This window comes from Malaclemys terrapin, chromosome 13 (assembly GCF_027887155.1).
Source record: "Malaclemys terrapin pileata isolate rMalTer1 chromosome 13, rMalTer1.hap1, whole genome shotgun sequence".
In the NCBI taxonomy this organism is placed as follows: Eukaryota; Metazoa; Chordata; order Testudines; family Emydidae; genus Malaclemys; species Malaclemys terrapin.
This window is the reverse complement of record NC_071517.1, coordinates 19,491,152-19,510,203: the sequence shown is the minus strand read 5'-3', so window position 1 is coordinate 19,510,203 and position 19,052 is coordinate 19,491,152. Positions and strand designations below refer to the sequence as shown.

The following is a 19,052-nucleotide window of genomic DNA, read 5'->3' as shown; positions in this document are numbered from 1 at the left end:
GTCCTTTTAAATAAAGATTCTACATTGCAGAGTTTGAAAGAATACAGAAAAAAACCTCTGCTCCAAAGAGCTTACAAGGGACAAATGAAACAGACGGGATGCACAAGAAAACAATGCTAGACAGCATGACAGGCTGTGGTCTCATCACACCGGCTGCCTAACCACTGCCAAGTTTTTCCGTAGGCATCACAGCAAAGAGAGTTTTAAGGAAGGATCAGGAGGAGGACAATGAGGTAGCTTCATGGATGTTTATGGGCAGTAATTCCTATGCATGAGGGGCAGCATACGAGAAAGCACAAAGGTGTTTGAAAATTTAATACGCAGGCAATGAAGGCTGGCCATACTAGCCAACCGGAAGTAGGAGTTGACACCTCAAAGCATATGAAAGATGATATACAGCATGTAATTAGGCTGTGAAATGTCCTTAAAGTAAAAACAAGCAGCTTACATTTGATGCAATGGAGAAAGGGTAGCAAGAGGAGTGATGAAAAGAGAGGGTGAAAGCGATGAGCCAGGAAAGTGATTTTGAGGGAGCATTTCGAATGGATGTGGGTGGGACAAAATGACATTTGTCAGGACCAGGGAAGAAAATGTTGCAAGATGATGAGAGATTACATTAACCCTGTGTGGATGGACAGGAAAGGCCATATCCCAGAGATGTCATACAGAAAGAATCTGCAACATTGAGACACAGCCTGGATATGAGAATCTAGAGAGAGGCCTACACTGAAGATCAAAAAAGGAGTGCCGGGGGAGGGCTTGCAGGGAAGATTATTTGCCATGCTGAGCTTGAGCTAGTGGCTGGACATCCACAAGGAGATATCAAAAAGTCAGGCCAAGTTTTTAGTCTGGAACAGAAAGAGACAGGGCCAAAATAGATGTAGAACTGTGAGTTGTCCTATGGATGATAGCTGAATGTATTTGTGAAGGAGATAACCCAAAAACAAGGTGTAGCAAGAGAAGAGAAGTAAACCAAGGGCAGTGCCTTGTGGAACTCCCACAGAAAGTTGGAGAGCAGATGAGGATCCTCTGAAGAAGATGCTGGAGGAGTAATTAGAGAGGTAAGAGAAGAACCAGGAAAAAAGTGAGTCCTGGAAGCAAGGGAGGATAAGATTTCAAGAGGAGGAGTGTGGTTGACTATGTCAAAGCAGTTGACAGGTTAAAGAAAAGTAAGTCATTAGAGACTTTGGTAACAGCCATTTTAATTAAATGCAAGGGACAGAAACCAGGTTTGGAGAGGGTCTAAGAAGGAAGTGGAAGAAAAGAACTCATTCAGTGAGTTTAAGGAAGAAGGTAGATGGGGCAATAGTTGCAGAGTCAAATGGGGTCACTGGTGGGTTTTCCATAAAAGATGGGAGAGACTAAAGCATGCTTGTGAGGGGAAAGAATGACTAGAGAGTGAGAGATTAAAGAGAAGGGCAAGGAAGGGGATGAGAGTGGGTGCACGGGAGGTGAGGAGATTGGATGGGGTTATTGGAGTAAATGAAGGGGGTTGAGGAGGAGAGCAAATAAACAAGAGAGAAGAAGAGTTGGAGAGGAAGGGCAGGAGGTGAGATGGAAGGGAGAAGTTCATGTGGTATTTTGCAGATTTTCTTATTGAAGAAGTGAGAATCTGCAGAGAGAGAAGTGGGGGCAGAAGGGTGCCAGGGTGCAAGGAGGGAATCAAAGGTGGTGAAATGGCAGCTGAGATTTCAAATATGGGATTGAATTAGGATAAAGAAGTAGAGTTGCTTAACTAGGAAGATGGCAGAAGTCAAAGTGGAGAGAACAAATCTGTAGTGAAGTCAGTCAGCATGATCACAGGATTCCCACCAGACACACTCAGCAGCAAGAGAGCAGAAGCGGAAAAAGAGGATGTCAGGAGGAGGCCAACCATATGCAGGATTTGGGGGAATTTTTTTAAAAGGAAAAAAAAAACCACCTTTCAGCATCCTTTGTATAAAAATGAAACAACATACTTAAGAGTCCAACAGCTATTTATACTTGGCACAAACCTCCAAATGGATCTGCTTAAGTCCCTCCAACGATTTTTCATTGAAATAATTCGTAACTGATCTGCAATGTTACAAAATGATTTTAAGTCCAAACATGGCAATTTCCTGAACTTATATTCAGAAACAGCCTCGCCTTAACAGACATATGTTGTACTTTTAAAGTGACAGAAAAAACTTAAGTTTATGACTAAGTGATTCTCGGAACAAATGTGTAACATTCATTCATGTTCATTAAATGGGTTTAGGAAACATACAAACAGCCTATTTTCCTACAAGCACTTAGAAGTATTATTTCTGCAGAATTATAAAATAACACTTTTGTAACAGAATAAGGCTATACGTAATGACATAATTCTAACATTTTTCCAATTTGGTTTTACCTTTAAGCAATAACATTTTTGCATTCCCACTATTGTAATATTTAAATTGTCTGCCTCAATTTCTAGTACCACAACTGCCAAATGACACTTTCTCTAGATTTTCACTTTAGTTACAGACCATGAGACAGGTTTCTCAGAATCTCTGAGTAGAAAGCATATTCCTCCAGAAAGAGGATTTTTTTTCCCCACTCACCAGCCACGTCCCATTTTAATTGGTGGCAAACATAAGCCAGCTCAAGACTGATAGTTTTGCTTACTCCTTTAATTCCTATTATTTTATTTAATTCATCCAAATTCACTACCTTTAATAGATTTTCTTACAAAACATACTTAGCTTCTATGTACAATCATTACATTAATAAAATAATTACATTAAGTACCACTGTTATACTGCTGACATGCACAAGTACTTTTCGTAACAGTACATCTGAACAACTTCAGGGATCAAAAAAGCAGACTTATTTACTACCTAGTTACCTCTTCCTACCCCTTCCTAAGTTCAGCTCCCCTGGGATACAAGAGTTAGGTTGGATATCAGAGCTTCGGAAGAAATGAGACAAACTAAAACAAAATTCTGTAAATGCATTTGATTAATAAACACCTTAAAAATTTTACAGAATTTTGTTTCTTTACTTTTATTCAGCTTTACATTCAAAGGCCTAACTATCTGCTGCTTTGATCTTGTGTAATTATGTATACCTATCAGTACAGAGTAAATTTAAAATGCTACTACTAGTGTGAGTGAGTGGCAAATTACAATTTGGTAGTGTTTTACAATCGTTTTGCACAGGTGTACACAACACCACCCATTCCAGTGAAGGTTGAAGAGAGAATAAGTAACTCCACCAACTAATTTATGGCAATCATGCTGGATACATATGCTAAATTTAATATCTATAAACTGCATTTCTGGACCAAAATTAAATAAGTGAAAAATTACATCAATCCACTCAAATAGCAATGTGAGGGATTATTTGTCTCACAGCAAAGGAGGAAACATGCTTCATTCAGTAGTAGTCTGGTAAACTGTCATGGTTAAACCACACTTTTGACAATGTCTTCCCTATTCTTGCTTGAGAGTGACAACAGGTGGTCTCACTTTCATGATTACTCATGGATTTAGATCTGAGGTATATAACCTCATCAAGTAAAGTGTGAAGGCTTGGCAGCACTGATGAAAACAAATCACAACAGAAGAGAAGTTCTCTAAGATGGAGATTTTCATAATTATATTGGAGAGGTTTCTGAAAGATTATACATTAGAAAGAAACATGTTAATTTAGATAATGTCTTTATACCTATTATTCTCTGCTGCTAGTTTGTACAGTGCATGGGTGATCTCAGCACAGGCAAGAATGGCCCCATGGCGAGTGTGTAAATCTGTGCCCACTGCTAATGGTAGCAGTCTTGGCAAAACTGCAAGAAATGAGATAAAAAATAGTAATTACATATTACATGTAAACACTTCTGTCTAGAAATTAATGTGGAAAAATCATTTCTAGAAAAGTCATCTTCCCCAGAGCTGTATCTTAGAGAGATATAGAGCAAGAACATTTTCAGATCCCTAAATATGAAAATCAGTTTTAAAAATGGGAATAAGATTTTCCTGTGTTATCAAAATACAGCAAGAATTTCCATTTCCACAGTTAGATTTTTCAATTTGGTGTAATAAAAATGGTTCCCCGCCCAAAGACACACTACGAGCAAATACTTCCTTTAGTTCTCTCTTAGCCACATATTAAATGCAATGTATTTCATTTATCTACCCTAACCACACATGTTGGAAAGATTTATAGAAATCTGTGGCTTGCTAGCTGCTACATGTGCTAGTCGAGATACTCAGTCATTTCTTGATTTTTTTAGTTTATGCATAAAGTAGTTTTTCAGTTGCTTTAGACTGTTGTTTTAAACATTAGTCACTTTACATTTTGGAGTGGCTTAAAGCTGAACTTGAAAATTCTGCTGCCTTTTCCCCTCCCCATTTCCTAAATGTCACTGTAATTCATGAAAAGAAAGTTTTAACACCATCAGAATTACAGCACTACTATACCCAGTTGTGGGGAAAACCTTGCTTAATCTCTTATTAAGCCATATTAACTTGTATTTTTTTCTAAGTCTTGTTTTATTGGTATGTTTTTGCTATGTGCCCAGAGACGCTTGATATGGGGTGCTATATAAAACACAGATATATTGCTACTTACCCACATTTGTCATATACTCAGGGACCTGTGGAGTGAGGTTATGCAGAGCCTTGGTTGACAGTTCTCGAATAACACTGTGGAGATTAAAGTAAGTTTTTTGTTCAGCTTCCATAAATCACTGTAGTATCAGTTATTGACTGCTGCTCTTCATAGCAAAAGCAGTTACATATTATGACCCCAATTAGATCTGCACAGACCAACCCCTGCACAGCACAGAATCCTGCTGAATTCAATAGGTTCCATACAGGCCTAGTAGTATACCCTTGTTTCAGTACCTCAAGCTTCCTCTATCTTTTTGCGTGTGAGAGAATTTAACATTTTTCCAGTGAAGAAATGTATTTGTGTTATTAAATGGAGGAATGAAAAATGAATCCGCTTCATATATATTGTTTGAATTCTATATATTGGGACACTCTTCAGTAGATATTGTATCCCACACTAGCCCACACACACACTAAAAGACCCTCAGAGGGCACAAAAGGATAGAAATGTTGACTAAACTATAGGCCACACAATTATGTAAGAAACAAAAATGCTCTGAGAAACCATGTTAAGAAAATCCACAGATAATGAGAAATGTTTTACCTCCATTTTTAATGCTGTTATTCTCCCTTGCTGATTACTACTCTTAATTCAGGGAGAGTCAAACTACCTTTTATACAGAATACTGGCTAAATTGTTTTTTTCTTAAGAGTAAGGAAATCAGAAATAAAGAAAAACATTTTGTTGCTGCAGATGTTTTGTGTCATGGTCTAGCAAAAGAAAAGGATAATTGTGGTCCTGGAGCAGCAAGACCATAGTTACAGCTTTTTAAATTTAAGTTTACAGGTACCTCATTCTTATTTCAAGTGTTGTTGGTTTTTATTTATTTTTTTTTAAAAGAAAGAATATTGAAAAACCTAGTAAATAAGCTTAGACTCATTTTAAAATATGTATATCTAACAGCTCACAAACTCAATAAGATTAATCACAAAAGCTCTGTGTAACCTATATATTATTAAATATACATTTTCACCACATCGCGCAATACCAATAATTATTACAAGTTGATGAATGGTGAGGGGGAAGTCAAAGGAAATCCAACATACACCAGACATGTACAAACTATTATGGCTTCACTTATGTGTGTCATTCTATTTGCAAAAGAACATTTAGCAGACTGTTTTGTGCAATCATTCTAGACGAATAAACACTTGAGTTTGTTTTTTTTAAACGTAATAGGTCAAATATTGGAAATCTTAATTAAAAAAATCATCCATTGGATCCAAGTATCAAAGGTTCCATAACAAATCAACATATTTTGTGCCACCTATTTTTAAAAATACTACTTTAAATGGAAATTAATCAACTAGTTTACGTCTCAGAATTGGTTTAGACTGGGATTTCAAAAGGAGCCTAGAAGAGTTACGTGCCCAACTCCAATTGAAAATTCTTAGGCTTTTCTTAAGATCAAGCCTTAAAATACCCCCTCACAATTCTCTAACAGAAGATTCTTCTTATTCTACCTCTAACATTTCTTGATTCTGCAACACTTACAACACAGTGAAATTACAACAGAAAGGACAAACTTCTGAATTCTGAGTGTCCTACACAGACACATGTATGAACATTTAATCAACGTGAACTTAAACAAAACTGTGACTAAGACAATAAGTCTCACAAAGAGATAAATGGGTGCTTTGTTTTTTTCCCCTTCATTTCTCCACGCCAAAATGAGAGATTTTAAGGAGAACGCTGTTTAGCATTCCTGAATGTAAATTACCATTAAAAAATGTTTCTGATACTTAATTCAAATATCCAATCCAGTTGAGCGTTGTCATGTAAAAAAGCACGGCTACAGTGTATGACTGTATTTCCACACCACAAATAAAGACACCGCTCAATGTTACGGAATATGGCATTTTCCCAAATACTAGTGGCCCAAACCAGGCAGCCTACAGTTAGCTCTTGGCTACATGAATAAAAACTTACTGCTGAAAGAAACAAAGGGAAAGGAAAAGCAAAACAAATATGGATGGTAGCACCTCAGGGCTCATCCCAGATCTTCCAGGATCATCATGAGCAATAATAATAGCTTATAGTAGTGTTTCATCACATTTGTGTTATACGTACACATTTCAATCTTCATGCAACAATGCAACATTTATCTTCACGTATTAAGTCTACTTAATTAATGATAATTATATGGTGATGATGTTTACACTCAGATGTACTATGTAATGTATTAAATAATTATTCATCTCCTAAAACTAGGTTTAAATGTCACGAAAACTAAAAACATGTTTTAAGTGAAGCTTTCAAACAGTGGGGAAGTGCCCACATCCACCTCCCTGCTGTTGAAAAAATCGAAAGTGTTGGAATAATTTCATTATGTCCACGCAATCCATGATGTCATTACAGAGGGGCCAAATTTGAGTGCTGTTGTGACTCCATGAGTAAGTGGGAGTGCACTTCATGCCCCACTAGAAAGTTTTAAGGCCCTTCCCCACATTGAGAACCACTGAGGTAAACCATTGCCTGCCCAATCAAATACATTAGCAATACTAATATGTTAACATTTCTTTTTTTTTAATGTTATCATTCATGGAAAAGAGTTATTACAAATTTCCAAGATTAAAAAGGAGCACAAATCTGCTAATACTTTTAAAAACAGCTTTCAAAGGGGCCTGTTTTATTTAAAAAATAATTACCATAATATGATTTTTAAAAGTTCTAAGGAATATGATTCAGACCCTTAATCCCTGATTCAGGAAAATATAACTAGCATTTGTAAATCCCAGCACAATGGAATCTGATCCTGATCGAGGCTTCTAGTTCCTACCACAATACAGATAAGAACAAATAGACAACAACCACCCTCTCCCTTTAAAGAAAGGTAACTAAAGAGTTCCGAAAAGTAAAACTTACAGAATATCTGACTTCCAGATAATATAAGTTACATGTTTGAAACATACCCATCCCAATGGTTGATCTTCATGTTAACCAGGTGGTCAATCATTGATTGTGTATACTCAGGAAAACTAGCAATGTACACACTGAAAAAGAAATAAGTACATCCATATTTTTATTATAATAGATATACACACACACACACACACACACACACACACACACACAAAGAATGTATATCAGTTTGAATTTTGGCATATACAGTAGAACCTCAGAGTTATGAACACCTCAGGAATGGAGATGGTTCGTAACTCAAATATTCATAACTGAACAAAATGCTATGGTTGTTTTTTCAAAAGTTTACAGTTTAAACATTGACTTAATACAGCTTTGAAACTTTACTATGCAGAAGAAAAATGCTGCTTTTAACTATCTTCATTTAAATGAAACAAGCACAGAAACAGCTTCATTACCTTGTCAATTTAAAAAAAAAATCCATTTATTTTTTTAAACAGTTTACGTTTAGCACAGTAAAATATGGTACTGGTGCTGCCTGATTGCATATTTCCAGTCCCAAATGAGGTGTGTGGTTGACTGGTCAGTTGGTAACTCCGATGTTCGTAACTCTGAGATTCTACTGTACTGCTTTGAAGATTTTGACCCAATTGCTTTTAATGCAATAAACAAAAAAAACCTTCAAAATGTACTACCTATTTGTCTATTTAAAGGGGTGCATAAAAACAGGATATTCCATATTATGTAAAATTCATTATGTTAATATTTACAACACTTTTGTAAAATATTTTGAGATTATCAGTGAAAACTATTGTACACACATATAAAGAATTATATGATCAATAAATACTAGAAAAAATAAACTGCTTATAGATTTTACTGTTTAAATAAAATGATTAATACATTCTACATTTATAATTATTTACAAGATTAGAGTGGGGAAAAGTGCTTTTTTTGCAAGTACATAGTACAGTATTATTATACTATATTGGCATAGTGTGTGCATCATCCCCCTCTAGTGCTGGTGTACATGGAGGACAGTCTATTATTACTATGCGTTACTCCATTAGCTCAAGTGACCAAGATCTGTGCAGTGGATCTAAAGGTTCCAACTCTACTGCTGACCCACATAGGTGTCAAAAAAGCAAACTGAAAACACGAACTCCATCATGTGGCATCATGTTGACACCCGCATACCTCTACACCTCTTCAGGTCTGTCCACCTCCCCATTTCCGTTCCACTGGTTTCAGTCCCAGTCCTTTGCCCAGTCAATTCCGGTTCCCCAAGCTCCTCATCTGACCGCCCTACCTACGGAATCCCATTCTCCAATCCCTGTTCCCCTACCTGGCTACCAGTCTCCTTGCCCAGCCATTCCCAACCTCCCATTGCCCAGTCCCACTCTCCCTGACCAACCAGGCCCCATCTCCTTGTTCAGATAATCTCAGTCTTTCCATCTCAGCCTCCTTGCCTAGCCAGTCTCAGACTCCCATCTATCCCAACACCCAGTTCAGATACCCAGATCCAGCATGACCTGCATTTCACAGCTGCAACTGCTCACTCCTGGGCTGGAACACACCCACTGCTGACAGAATGTTTGGGGAATTAGCTGCTAAAATCTAAGTCTTTACTGAGTATGTACGAGGTGTGATTTTGTAAAGGCTTATAACTTGGCCAAATTTGGGCAGATTTTCACTGGAATGGCAAAAGGTACATCTCTGATACAAAGCCCCACCCCTCCCCCGGCCAAATTTTAAGTGCCTGCTCTAAAGCATAGGTACATCAAGAGCTTCTCAAAGACAAAGTCACCAGATTTTTTTAAAATGGACAAAACACTGTTTTTCATTGTTCTGAGAAATGGCCGAAGTACTACTACTGAATTTAGACATTCAGCATAGAAAATTTCAGCCCAAATAGTTAAGTTTAGCAAAGTTATAAGAAACTGAAAACTGGGTTTTTATTGGAACTGTTGGGCAACTTTAATAATATGCAGGGCTACCAGCCCATCTAATAATATAGTAAAAATTATAATGTGGCAATATCCATACAACTTTTTATATATGCTATTGTACCTCTGAAATATGCCTTCATTAATGAAAATAGTCAAATGCAGAAAATTATTTCTATCAGTTCAAAGGCATAGAACAATAAACATCCAGAGTCAGAACTTTATTAATGCTGTGATTGCTAAAAGGAAGCTATGTACAGACTTTTACACCTAGACACAGTCCTTTTATAGTTAATGGGAATCTATGCAGGCATAAGAGTCATGTGACAGACCTCTGGGAAGGGCTGAGATTCTAAATCACAACTATGGACTCTGTACACCATGTTACTGCTTTTTAAAACTACCTAAGCAATTATACCCAAGCAATCAAGGAGACAGGCCCTGTCAGAGAGGTCCATTCTTCCATCCATAACGTAATGGTACATATTTTCTATATACCTATCCCCTTGTGTTTTGATGCCATTCACACAAAGAATTAAGGAACTAATGAAGTATTGACCCAATTAATTACAACTCAGATGGGATGACAAACACACTTCATGAACAAAAACTTGATTAAGAATAGTGAATATGGTTTCAAGGAATCACACTTTAGTAACTAGGTGAAATTCCTTTTAAAGTGATCAGTGCAGCAGCAATTAAGGAAAGAAAAGCACAGCCATAGGATCTAGAGTGAGCTGTGAAATACTTTATCATCAGCTTGGTAAGCAGGCAAAATAAAAAAGGACTTCTTAATTTAGAATATTTTTGCCCTTAAGCAAAAGAAACATTTTTATCACCAATGCGTAACATCACACTGAAAGTCACAATGAAAAAAAGAGAGCTGAAACAGAGAGCTTGGAAGAAAAGATAACAGCATAGGCATCAACAAAATAAAACAAAAAGTGAAGAGAAACAAACTTCTCGCTACTCCCAAGCCAGAAAAATCTACTATTTCTTTTAAGGCTGTGTACATTTTTAAAGTTTAAAAGTAGTAGGCCATATGCTCTGCGGGTGCAAACTGGTGCAGTTCCACAGACTTCAGAGAATATGACCAATTGCATTTCCCTAGTTTGGTTTGGTTGAAGATAGGCTAGTTGGGGGATATGAGCAATGTGTAAAAAAAAGCATGTGGAGTAGGGAAAGGAAAGAGGAGGTATAAGTTGGGAATTATGTACAAATACAAAGAAAGATCAGTTAAATGAAAACAAAACAAAACAAAACACTATATAGCCCAAGCAAAGGGAATAGGATCACAATAAGATGACTGGAAAACATTAAACCTGTTGTTCTGCTTTGTGGGAATTAAAAAGCAGGTACGTGTACAGAGAGTGCCGTTTCCCCATTTGTTTTCCTAGCATTTGGTCTGTAGCTCTATACTGTCTGCAGGGCCGGCTCCAGGCACCAGCCCACCAAGCATGTGCTTGGGGCGGCGCCTGGAGGGGGGCGGCACGGCAGGACGCTCCGGCCCGAGAGCGGGGCCGCGACCGGGCTCGCCGCCCTCCCCCCGGCGCTCCGGCCAGTCGGGGAGAGCGGGGCCCCGGCCAGGGCTCTCCGCCCTCCTCCCGGCGCTCTGGCCGCCAGGGGCTCTCCGCCCTCCCCCCAGCGTTCTGGCCGCCGGGGAGAGCGGAGAGCCCCAGCCAGGCTCTCCGCCCTGCTCCCGGCACTCTGGCCGCCAGGGAGAGCGGAGAGCCCCGGCCAGGCTCTCCGCCCTCCTCCCGGGACTCTGGCCGCCGGGGGCTCTCCGCCCTCCCCCCAGCATTCTGGCCGCCAGGGAGAGCGGAGCCGCAGCGGGCTCGCCGCCCTTCCCCCGGCGCTCCAGCAGGTCGGGGATTGCGGGCCCGCAGCAGTGGGCCCTGGGGGCTTTTTTGCCTAGGGCGGCAAAAAAGCCAGAGCCGGCCCTGACTGTCTGAGTGGGCACGACACCCCAGTGTGATATCTGTTATATTTTTTAATGCATAATTCCTTGCATGATGTGTGCAACAGCCATTCTTTTTCACCTCCCCTTACTCAAATGCAACAGGAGACTGACACAGAGAGGGGGGAAATACAGGGTGGCCAAAACTGAACATGCTTCTGACTTTAAGATGGCACTCCATATAATGCAACAATAAAGAGAAGTGTAGTCACAGAGATAAGGGAATACTTAAATCATTATGCTGCTAGCAGAGTAGGCTCAAGTCAAGATACAGTGCCCATAGCAGAGCAACACATCCTGAAGCAAACAAAAAAAAATATGCTGAATATAAAGCAATTAATTGTCTACACTGCAACATAAGCCTGTGCTTGAGCCCAGGCTCAAGCATAGCCCCACTTGCGTCTACACTGCAATTGCACTAACCCAGGGCGTGGACCCTGCAGGGCTGGAAGGTCTGAACTTGAGTTAAGCCAGGATGTAGGGTCCAAGCCCTATTGCTTTGCAGTGTAGATGCAGCCCCACCTGACTTGAGTCCCAGGAGTCAGCCGGGAAAAATCCCACAATTCCATGGGAAAAGTTCCTTAGTCCTCTCTATCCCAACAATCTGCAATCCACTCTATTGAAAACGAAATCCACCCTCACTCTGCAAATGGCAGCAGCTCTGGTCAGCATTAACCCATTCTCTTTTGATCACCAATCCACAAGCACACTATCATAGAGCCTCCTGGGTTTGCAATGGAGAGCGAACCAACCAAGTCTTTTGCTAAGCAAGTTACTTCAAATTTCCTGTAACATCAGGGCGGGCAGCAAAGTTTTCCCACGGTACACCATGGTCCTAGAACTAAAGTGACCACATTGGGGGGCTGGGGAAAAAGGGGATGAGGCGCTAGCGAATCTGGGATATGGTTACTATAACTCAGGTCTGTGTATTGCAGCATGGAGGCCAAAGCCCTAGGTTCAAATACAGGTTAGAAAAGTCTTAATGTAGGATTAAAATACAATGTAGACGCGCAAGCCCAGGGCTCCCTAACATGGGTCAGCTGACTCAAGTCCACTAACCCAGGGCTTACATTGCAGTGTAGACATACCCTGAATCTTGCTAAGCTCTTGGTCTTGATACCTTCTGGCAATAAGTTCCACAAATTAAGTTTGTATTGGGAAATTAATATTTCCTTGTATCAGTTTTAAATGTGTTTTCTGTTTCACTGAATGTCCCCTTACTCTTGTATCAGGAGAAGATTAATAGGAGACCCTCTCTAATCCATCTCTCTAAACTAAACAGTCCTGGTCTTTCAATCTCACTTCACAAGGAAGTCTCTGTGCTACCAGTCATTTTTATCACCTGATTTTGAAACCACTCTATTTCTGTGTTAGCAGTTTTTTACATGGGTTACAAGAATTGAACATAGTATTCCAGCTAAAGAGACACCATTTATTTACAACAGCATTTTAATTATTTAACTATTATTCTCTGTCCAACTCTTTATACAGCCTACACAACATTTTGTTTGCTTTTTCAACTACTGCTGCACATTGAGTCAAGATTTTCAATGAGCTGTCCATCATGATGCACTGGTCTTTATCATTAGTGTTTACAGTTAATATAGAAATTATGGCTTGTCTATATGGCAAGCTACTGCACAGCAAGCCATCATGTGAATCTAGAGTACCAGCTTGCTGCACAGTAATCTCCTATGTGGACACTTCTACAGCACAGTGAAAGTCTCAGAATTCAGCTTAGACTACTGTGCTTTGAAGTAGTAGCATACTAAGCCGCAGTCCAGGACTTTCACTGCACTAAAGGAGTGTCCACACAGGACACTACTACACAAGAAACTGGTGCGCTGTAGATTCACACACCTGGCTTCCTCACTGTAACTTTCCACATAGACAAGACCTCAGCAATGATACAAGTAGTTCAAATTACTCCTTTCAACGGGCATTACCTTGCATATGTCAGCAATTAAATTTATTCTCCCATCATGCTGCCCGTGCACCTAGTCGTGTTAGATTCCCTCTAAGTCCCTCAGAATCTACTCAAATCTTGACTAAATAATTTTGGGTCATCTGCAAATTTTACCACTTTGCTTGTTACCCCCTTTTACTGATCGTTAATTAACACTGAAAAACATCAGACCTAGTTTAGAACCTTGGGCCACCTCACTCAAACTTTTGCCATGTTCCAAACATAATCTGTGTTCACAGATAGGAATAAGAAAAATTAGTTTTCTTTTTATTAAAAAACATAATATTATAAGGTAATACAACATAAAATAAGGTGATAAATCTCTATTAAATGAAGCAGGCACTTTAAGTGTAGGAAAACTAATGCATGGGAACTTACCTTATATTAAGGAAACAATTAACTCTGTTACCAACAGCAAAATAATCAGCTGCAGTCACAATGTCAATGCCGTGTGGAAAAGTCCCCTATCAATATTAATAGAAGAGAAAAAATTATTATGACTGATCAAATTTTGTATTAATGGTCAACAACAGTTTAAAATATCACCTATACCAGGGGTCGGCAACGTTCGGCACGCGGCTCGCCAGGGTGCTTACCTTGGCGGGCCGGGCCAGTTTTATTTACCTGCTGACGCGGCAGGTTCGGCCGATCGCAGCCCCCACTGGCTGCGGTTCGCCATCCCGGGCCAATGGGGGCGGCGAGAAGCGGCACGGGCGAGCTATGTGCTGGAGTAGATATTTACATTTAAGACAAATTTCATTATAAACAAGAGCTTTTCCTTCAATTACACCTCTACCCCGATATAACGCTGTCCTCAGGAGCCAAAAAATCTTACCGCGTTATAGATGAAACCGTGTTATATCGAACCGCCGGAGTGCGCAGCCCTGCCCCCGCCCCCCCGAGCACTGCTTTACCACGTTATATCCAAATTCGTATTGTATCGGGTCATGTTATATCGGCGTAGAGGTGTACTTGTTCCACACTAGCAATATTGTTACTATTACAGAAAATAATGTTGTATAAATCTTGTATATACAGACATACACACATACTATATGTTGTCTATATACACATCACACAAATATTATCAAGTTTTACATATAAGCAGAATCAGGTTTTCAGATCATATGAAAGGAACAACACCCAGTATCGACTGTGTAGGAGGGGACAAGTGGAAAGAAAATCACCACATATAAAAAAATAAGAGTTACTTACTAGTCTCTGTTTATATATATTTCATGATGTGTTTATCCTTAACTAAAGAAAGTTTTCACAGAACCCAGCAATTTTTCAACAAATTTAATTCCACAGCAGCAATCACACTTCTGATTGTGCTATACAAATGTATTATTGCTCTTTTCAGAAAACACTCATAACATATGATCATGCACGTAGTCATCAGCTGTAAATTCACCGCCAGTCATGTCTAATTGCTCATACATAGCTCAGATATTCAGAATTTTGATTGGCTGACCCCGATTTCATTTAGTATAATGTTTTGATACAAAGTTATATTCCCTGATGGAGGAGATAGCATGGCCTACTTGACCCATAATTAAGGGCAAACATAAACTAGCCAATAACCAAACACATTACACCCAGTTACAAAAGGGATAGGACACATGATATGTAAACAATGAATGCTGTGCAGGAGTACAGGTTCTAGGAAAACTGGAGAATTTCTTTTGTTTACATTCCTTCTCCACTGGGGCTACAGGAATGCAAAATAATCTAGAAAGTGTCCATTCTGTCAAAGGATTTTTAAAAAGTGCACTTCAATATTAAAATTAATTTTGTTTAAAAGAGTGCTACTTTGATTTATTCTTAAATATATTCTGGGACTTTTTAAAGAAAAAAAAAAAAAAAACTTTCACCTACATGGAATCTTTAAATCCACCGTAACAGTGAACAGCAACATATTTGCTGTGGCACGGACACATATACTTCTCTTACCTCCAGGATAGGACACATTACAGAGCTGATGCAGTCAGGAACAAGAAAGCAACAAAACAGCACTTTTTTTCCTCATCTAATTACTAAAGGTATTAGTGCTTTGGATGTAGAATCAGTACTTTACTTCCCACCTACTCAGAGAAAGGATGTCTGTTGCATCATATTATACAGAGATAAAGAGATATAATGGGTGTATCTGATGGTTTGAAGTAGCCATTCTCCTAGGCAGCAAGAAATGGTTCATTACTCCTCCCACAGGAAGGAGGTGAGTCACAGATATTGTTCCATTTCACTGTCAGATCTGTGCCATGCTAATTTACTATTTTGTTGTAGATCCCTCCAGAACATATGCAGTATCTGTTGTCTATCTGTGCATTAGCTAAATCTGTAATGAGTTTAAATGCAGACCTTATGTATCAACATACGCCTGGCAATGACCTTTTTTGCCTATACGTTAATTTGGGATTGAACCTCTTTGACTGACCTAAAAACAACCCTATAAATCTTTCATTGAATGAAAATGTGTGGCCAAATATTCATTCAATTTGCCCACATCTTTAAAAACGAAAGAAACAATGCTAAGATTTGCAACGGGAACTCTTATTTTCTGGATGTGGCATACATGTAAAATGCATAAACTCTCATAGGGGAAACTGAAACTGGTTTAGTAAATTTAGTACTAGGGACATGAGAGTGTTAGTGTAAGCTTGTGTATAGTTCTCTTGACCTCCCTAGTAAAAGGGTGGAATAAAGTTGACATTTTCAGAAAAAGAAGAGCATAAATGAATACTTAACCCACAGGCCATTCTACAACAAATTGCGTGGATATGTGGTTCTATCTGTTCAGCCGAAGTCTGTTATAATGTATTGAAAACATCTAGATCTGATAGAGAATATCCTGAAATCTCAATATTATGGATAAGGCAAAAATAATTTTAGCCATTTATACAATCACTTCCATTATAAAATAAGTATGCATAATCAAAATTATCATCTCACCAAGACAAGTATGTATTTTCTTAGCTTCAGGTGTTGACAGTTCATACACTTTTTTTTTTTTTTTTTTTTTTAATTAAAGCAGCATAGTCATCCAAAGTTTGTTGGAATTGCCTGGATACTTTTGAGAAGTCATTTAAACAAACCTGACTCATTCATATATATGTAGGGCTGGCTTAAAACCTGCATCATCTTTGGGCTGCACCCCATCTGGTATAAGCTGAAATCATAGGGAGGTGTTTTATTGCTTTATCCAGTACCACATGATGTGGAGGCAGTATGAACTGCTCTGCAATGACTAGACACTCTGGAGTATCAAGGAAATCAGGATGTCCTCCTGTTTTACCTCAGCCCTAGTTAGGCCACGATCACAAAAGATACCCACCCTTGAAGCTTTCCTCCACTATTATCCTAACTTCATCCTGAAAAACACATCAGTTCTGGACACATTCCTTATTGCCTCCCTCTCATCACTAGAGGAGTGAACACCCAGCTGGCATGACAGAGAATTTGGGGCAGCTGGAGTGCAGAAAGCCTAACACTGAAAACTGACCTTAGAATAGGGGCCTTTTGAATAAGAACATAATTGATCTAGCCCAGTATCCTGTCATCCAACAGTAGCTCATGTCACATGGGTTTGCAGCCCTGACTATATTGGCTAATAGTCACTGATGAACCTATCCTCCATAAAATTATCTATTTCTTCGTTGAACCTAGTTATTCTTTTGTCTTTCACAACATCCCTTGGCAACAAGTTCCACAGATTGACTTTGAGTTGTGCGAAGAAGTACTTCCTTACGTGTGCTTTAAACCTGCTACTGCCTATTAATTTAATTGTGTGACTCCTGGTTCTTGTGTTATGTGAAGGAGAAACAACACTTCCTTATTCACTTTCTTCACACCATTCATGATTTTACAGACTTCTATCATATCTCCCTTTAACTGTCTCTTTTTTAAGCTAAACAGTCCCAGTCTTTTTAATCTTTCCTCATATGGAAAGAGCTGCTCCATACCCCTAATTATTTTGTTGCTCCTCTCTGTACTTTTTTCAGATAGGGTGACCAGAATACAGTATAATATGTGTAATAAGGATGTATGTAGTGTCATTATGACATTTTCTCTCTTATCTATCCCTTTCCTAATGGTTCTTAAATTACCTTTTTATTATATTATTATTATTATTATTATTATTGCCGCTGCACACAGCAGATGTTTTCAGGGAACTAGCCACAATGACTCCAAGATATCTTTCTTGGGTGGTAGCAGTAATTTTAGAACCTATCATTTTTTTACGTAAAGTTGGGATTATGTTTTCCAATGTGCATTGCTTTGCATTTATCAACACTGAATTGCATCTACCATTTTGTTGCCTAGTCACCCGAGTTGCAAGATCCTTTTGTAACTCTTTGCAGTCAGCTTTGGACTTAACTATTTTGAGTAATTCTGTATTGCCTGCAAACTTTATCATATCACGGTTTTCCCCCTCCCACTTTTAAAAGCAATGGGCCCATGGCCCCCTGCCCCCACCCCTATTTCTGATGAAAGCAAGATGAGACCATCATTAGCTACATCTTGTTTTGACCTTAATACAGCAGCCAACACATACCCAGTACAGTATCACATTTACACAAACTATAAGGCCTCTTTACACTGCCAAAGTGGCATAAAAGAATCTTAGTAAAATGAGAATCAAGATAACACCATGCAGTGAGGAAATACCATACCAATGAACACCCCAGATAACCTTAACAAGATACTGGAAATGTGATATGGTGAGATTGCAGAGTGCCAGGAATATATTGGCACTACAGCATAGTTTAAAATCAGGTTTTGAAGCTTCTGTGCTTCTTTACCTACATGACATCACTAACACCTATATTAGTGTATGGAACACAGCTTCCTGCTCTGCTGTATGTGTCAGTGATGTCAGCTCTTAGAGGAGAAAAAAAAACATCATGAGTGCCTGAACACAGACTCTTGCAGAGAAGCTTCTCAGATCACCTTAAATGTCCTTGTTTGTTTTTTTATACGTCATGCACCTGATTTGCAATCTCAAAGATTTTGTTAATGTATTTACACTATTTTAGCACTGTGAATGGGAAATAACTGCATGGCTAATTTTTTTCTTTCTTCTAGAAACCTTAGCAGTTAGTGTATTCAGCACATAGATGAAGATGTTTTTAATTAGTAGTTTTCAACCTAGGGTCCATGGACCCCTGGGGCAGTGTTTCCTCTAATTTTTTCCATCCATGTGTGAAATGAATTTTGTTATGTACACCATATCGAGATAATGTGTGGATGTGCGCCACCAGGAGAAACCAAAAACTTGATATAATATATATTTTTAAGAAGTTACCATAGGGATAATTACTCCAGCCAGGAGAGGTTGGGCATTTTAGAACTCACTACTCAAAGAATTAAATTTAAGCGTAAGAGAGAAATAAAAATTATAAAATGCATAGACCAGTCAAAAAACTAAAATAACACACTTTGAAAGTAGTATCAAGAAGTTACAACAACAACAATAATAATACAAGTATGTGTTGGGAGGTGAGTGTGAAAGACAGAGAGAGAGAACGCTGCCCTTTTAAGTAGATTAGCATGTTCAGACACAACAGCAACTGCCAGAAAGCTTACTCTGTCCTGAGCCCTGTTGTGTGCCACACCCTGCTCTGTGGAGATGGGGTACAGGGGCAGGGGGCAAGTGGGACACCCTGACATCAGTGTCCCCCTCCGCACCCCAACTCTGCACAGC

General features: G+C 39.0%; 1 protein-coding gene across 4 annotated transcripts in view; it reads right to left on the bottom strand.

The window, feature by feature from the left end:
• The window catches only part of TBCD (tubulin folding cofactor D), a 256,152-nt gene that overhangs the window by 104,988 nt on the left and 132,112 nt on the right, over positions 1 to 19,052 (bottom strand). For all 4 annotated transcript variants that reach the window (XM_054047295.1, XM_054047293.1, XM_054047291.1 and 1 more), the window contains exons 18-22: positions 13,727 to 13,812; positions 7,530 to 7,610; positions 4,576 to 4,649; positions 3,673 to 3,790; positions 1,995 to 2,055 (exon numbers count right to left, since the gene is read on the bottom strand). In XM_054047295.1, coding sequence (XP_053903270.1) covers positions 1,995 to 2,055; positions 3,673 to 3,790; positions 4,576 to 4,649; positions 7,530 to 7,610; positions 13,727 to 13,812 — 420 coding nt within the window. The remainder of the gene's footprint in view (positions 1 to 1,994; positions 2,056 to 3,672; positions 3,791 to 4,575; positions 4,650 to 7,529; positions 7,611 to 13,726; positions 13,813 to 19,052) is intronic.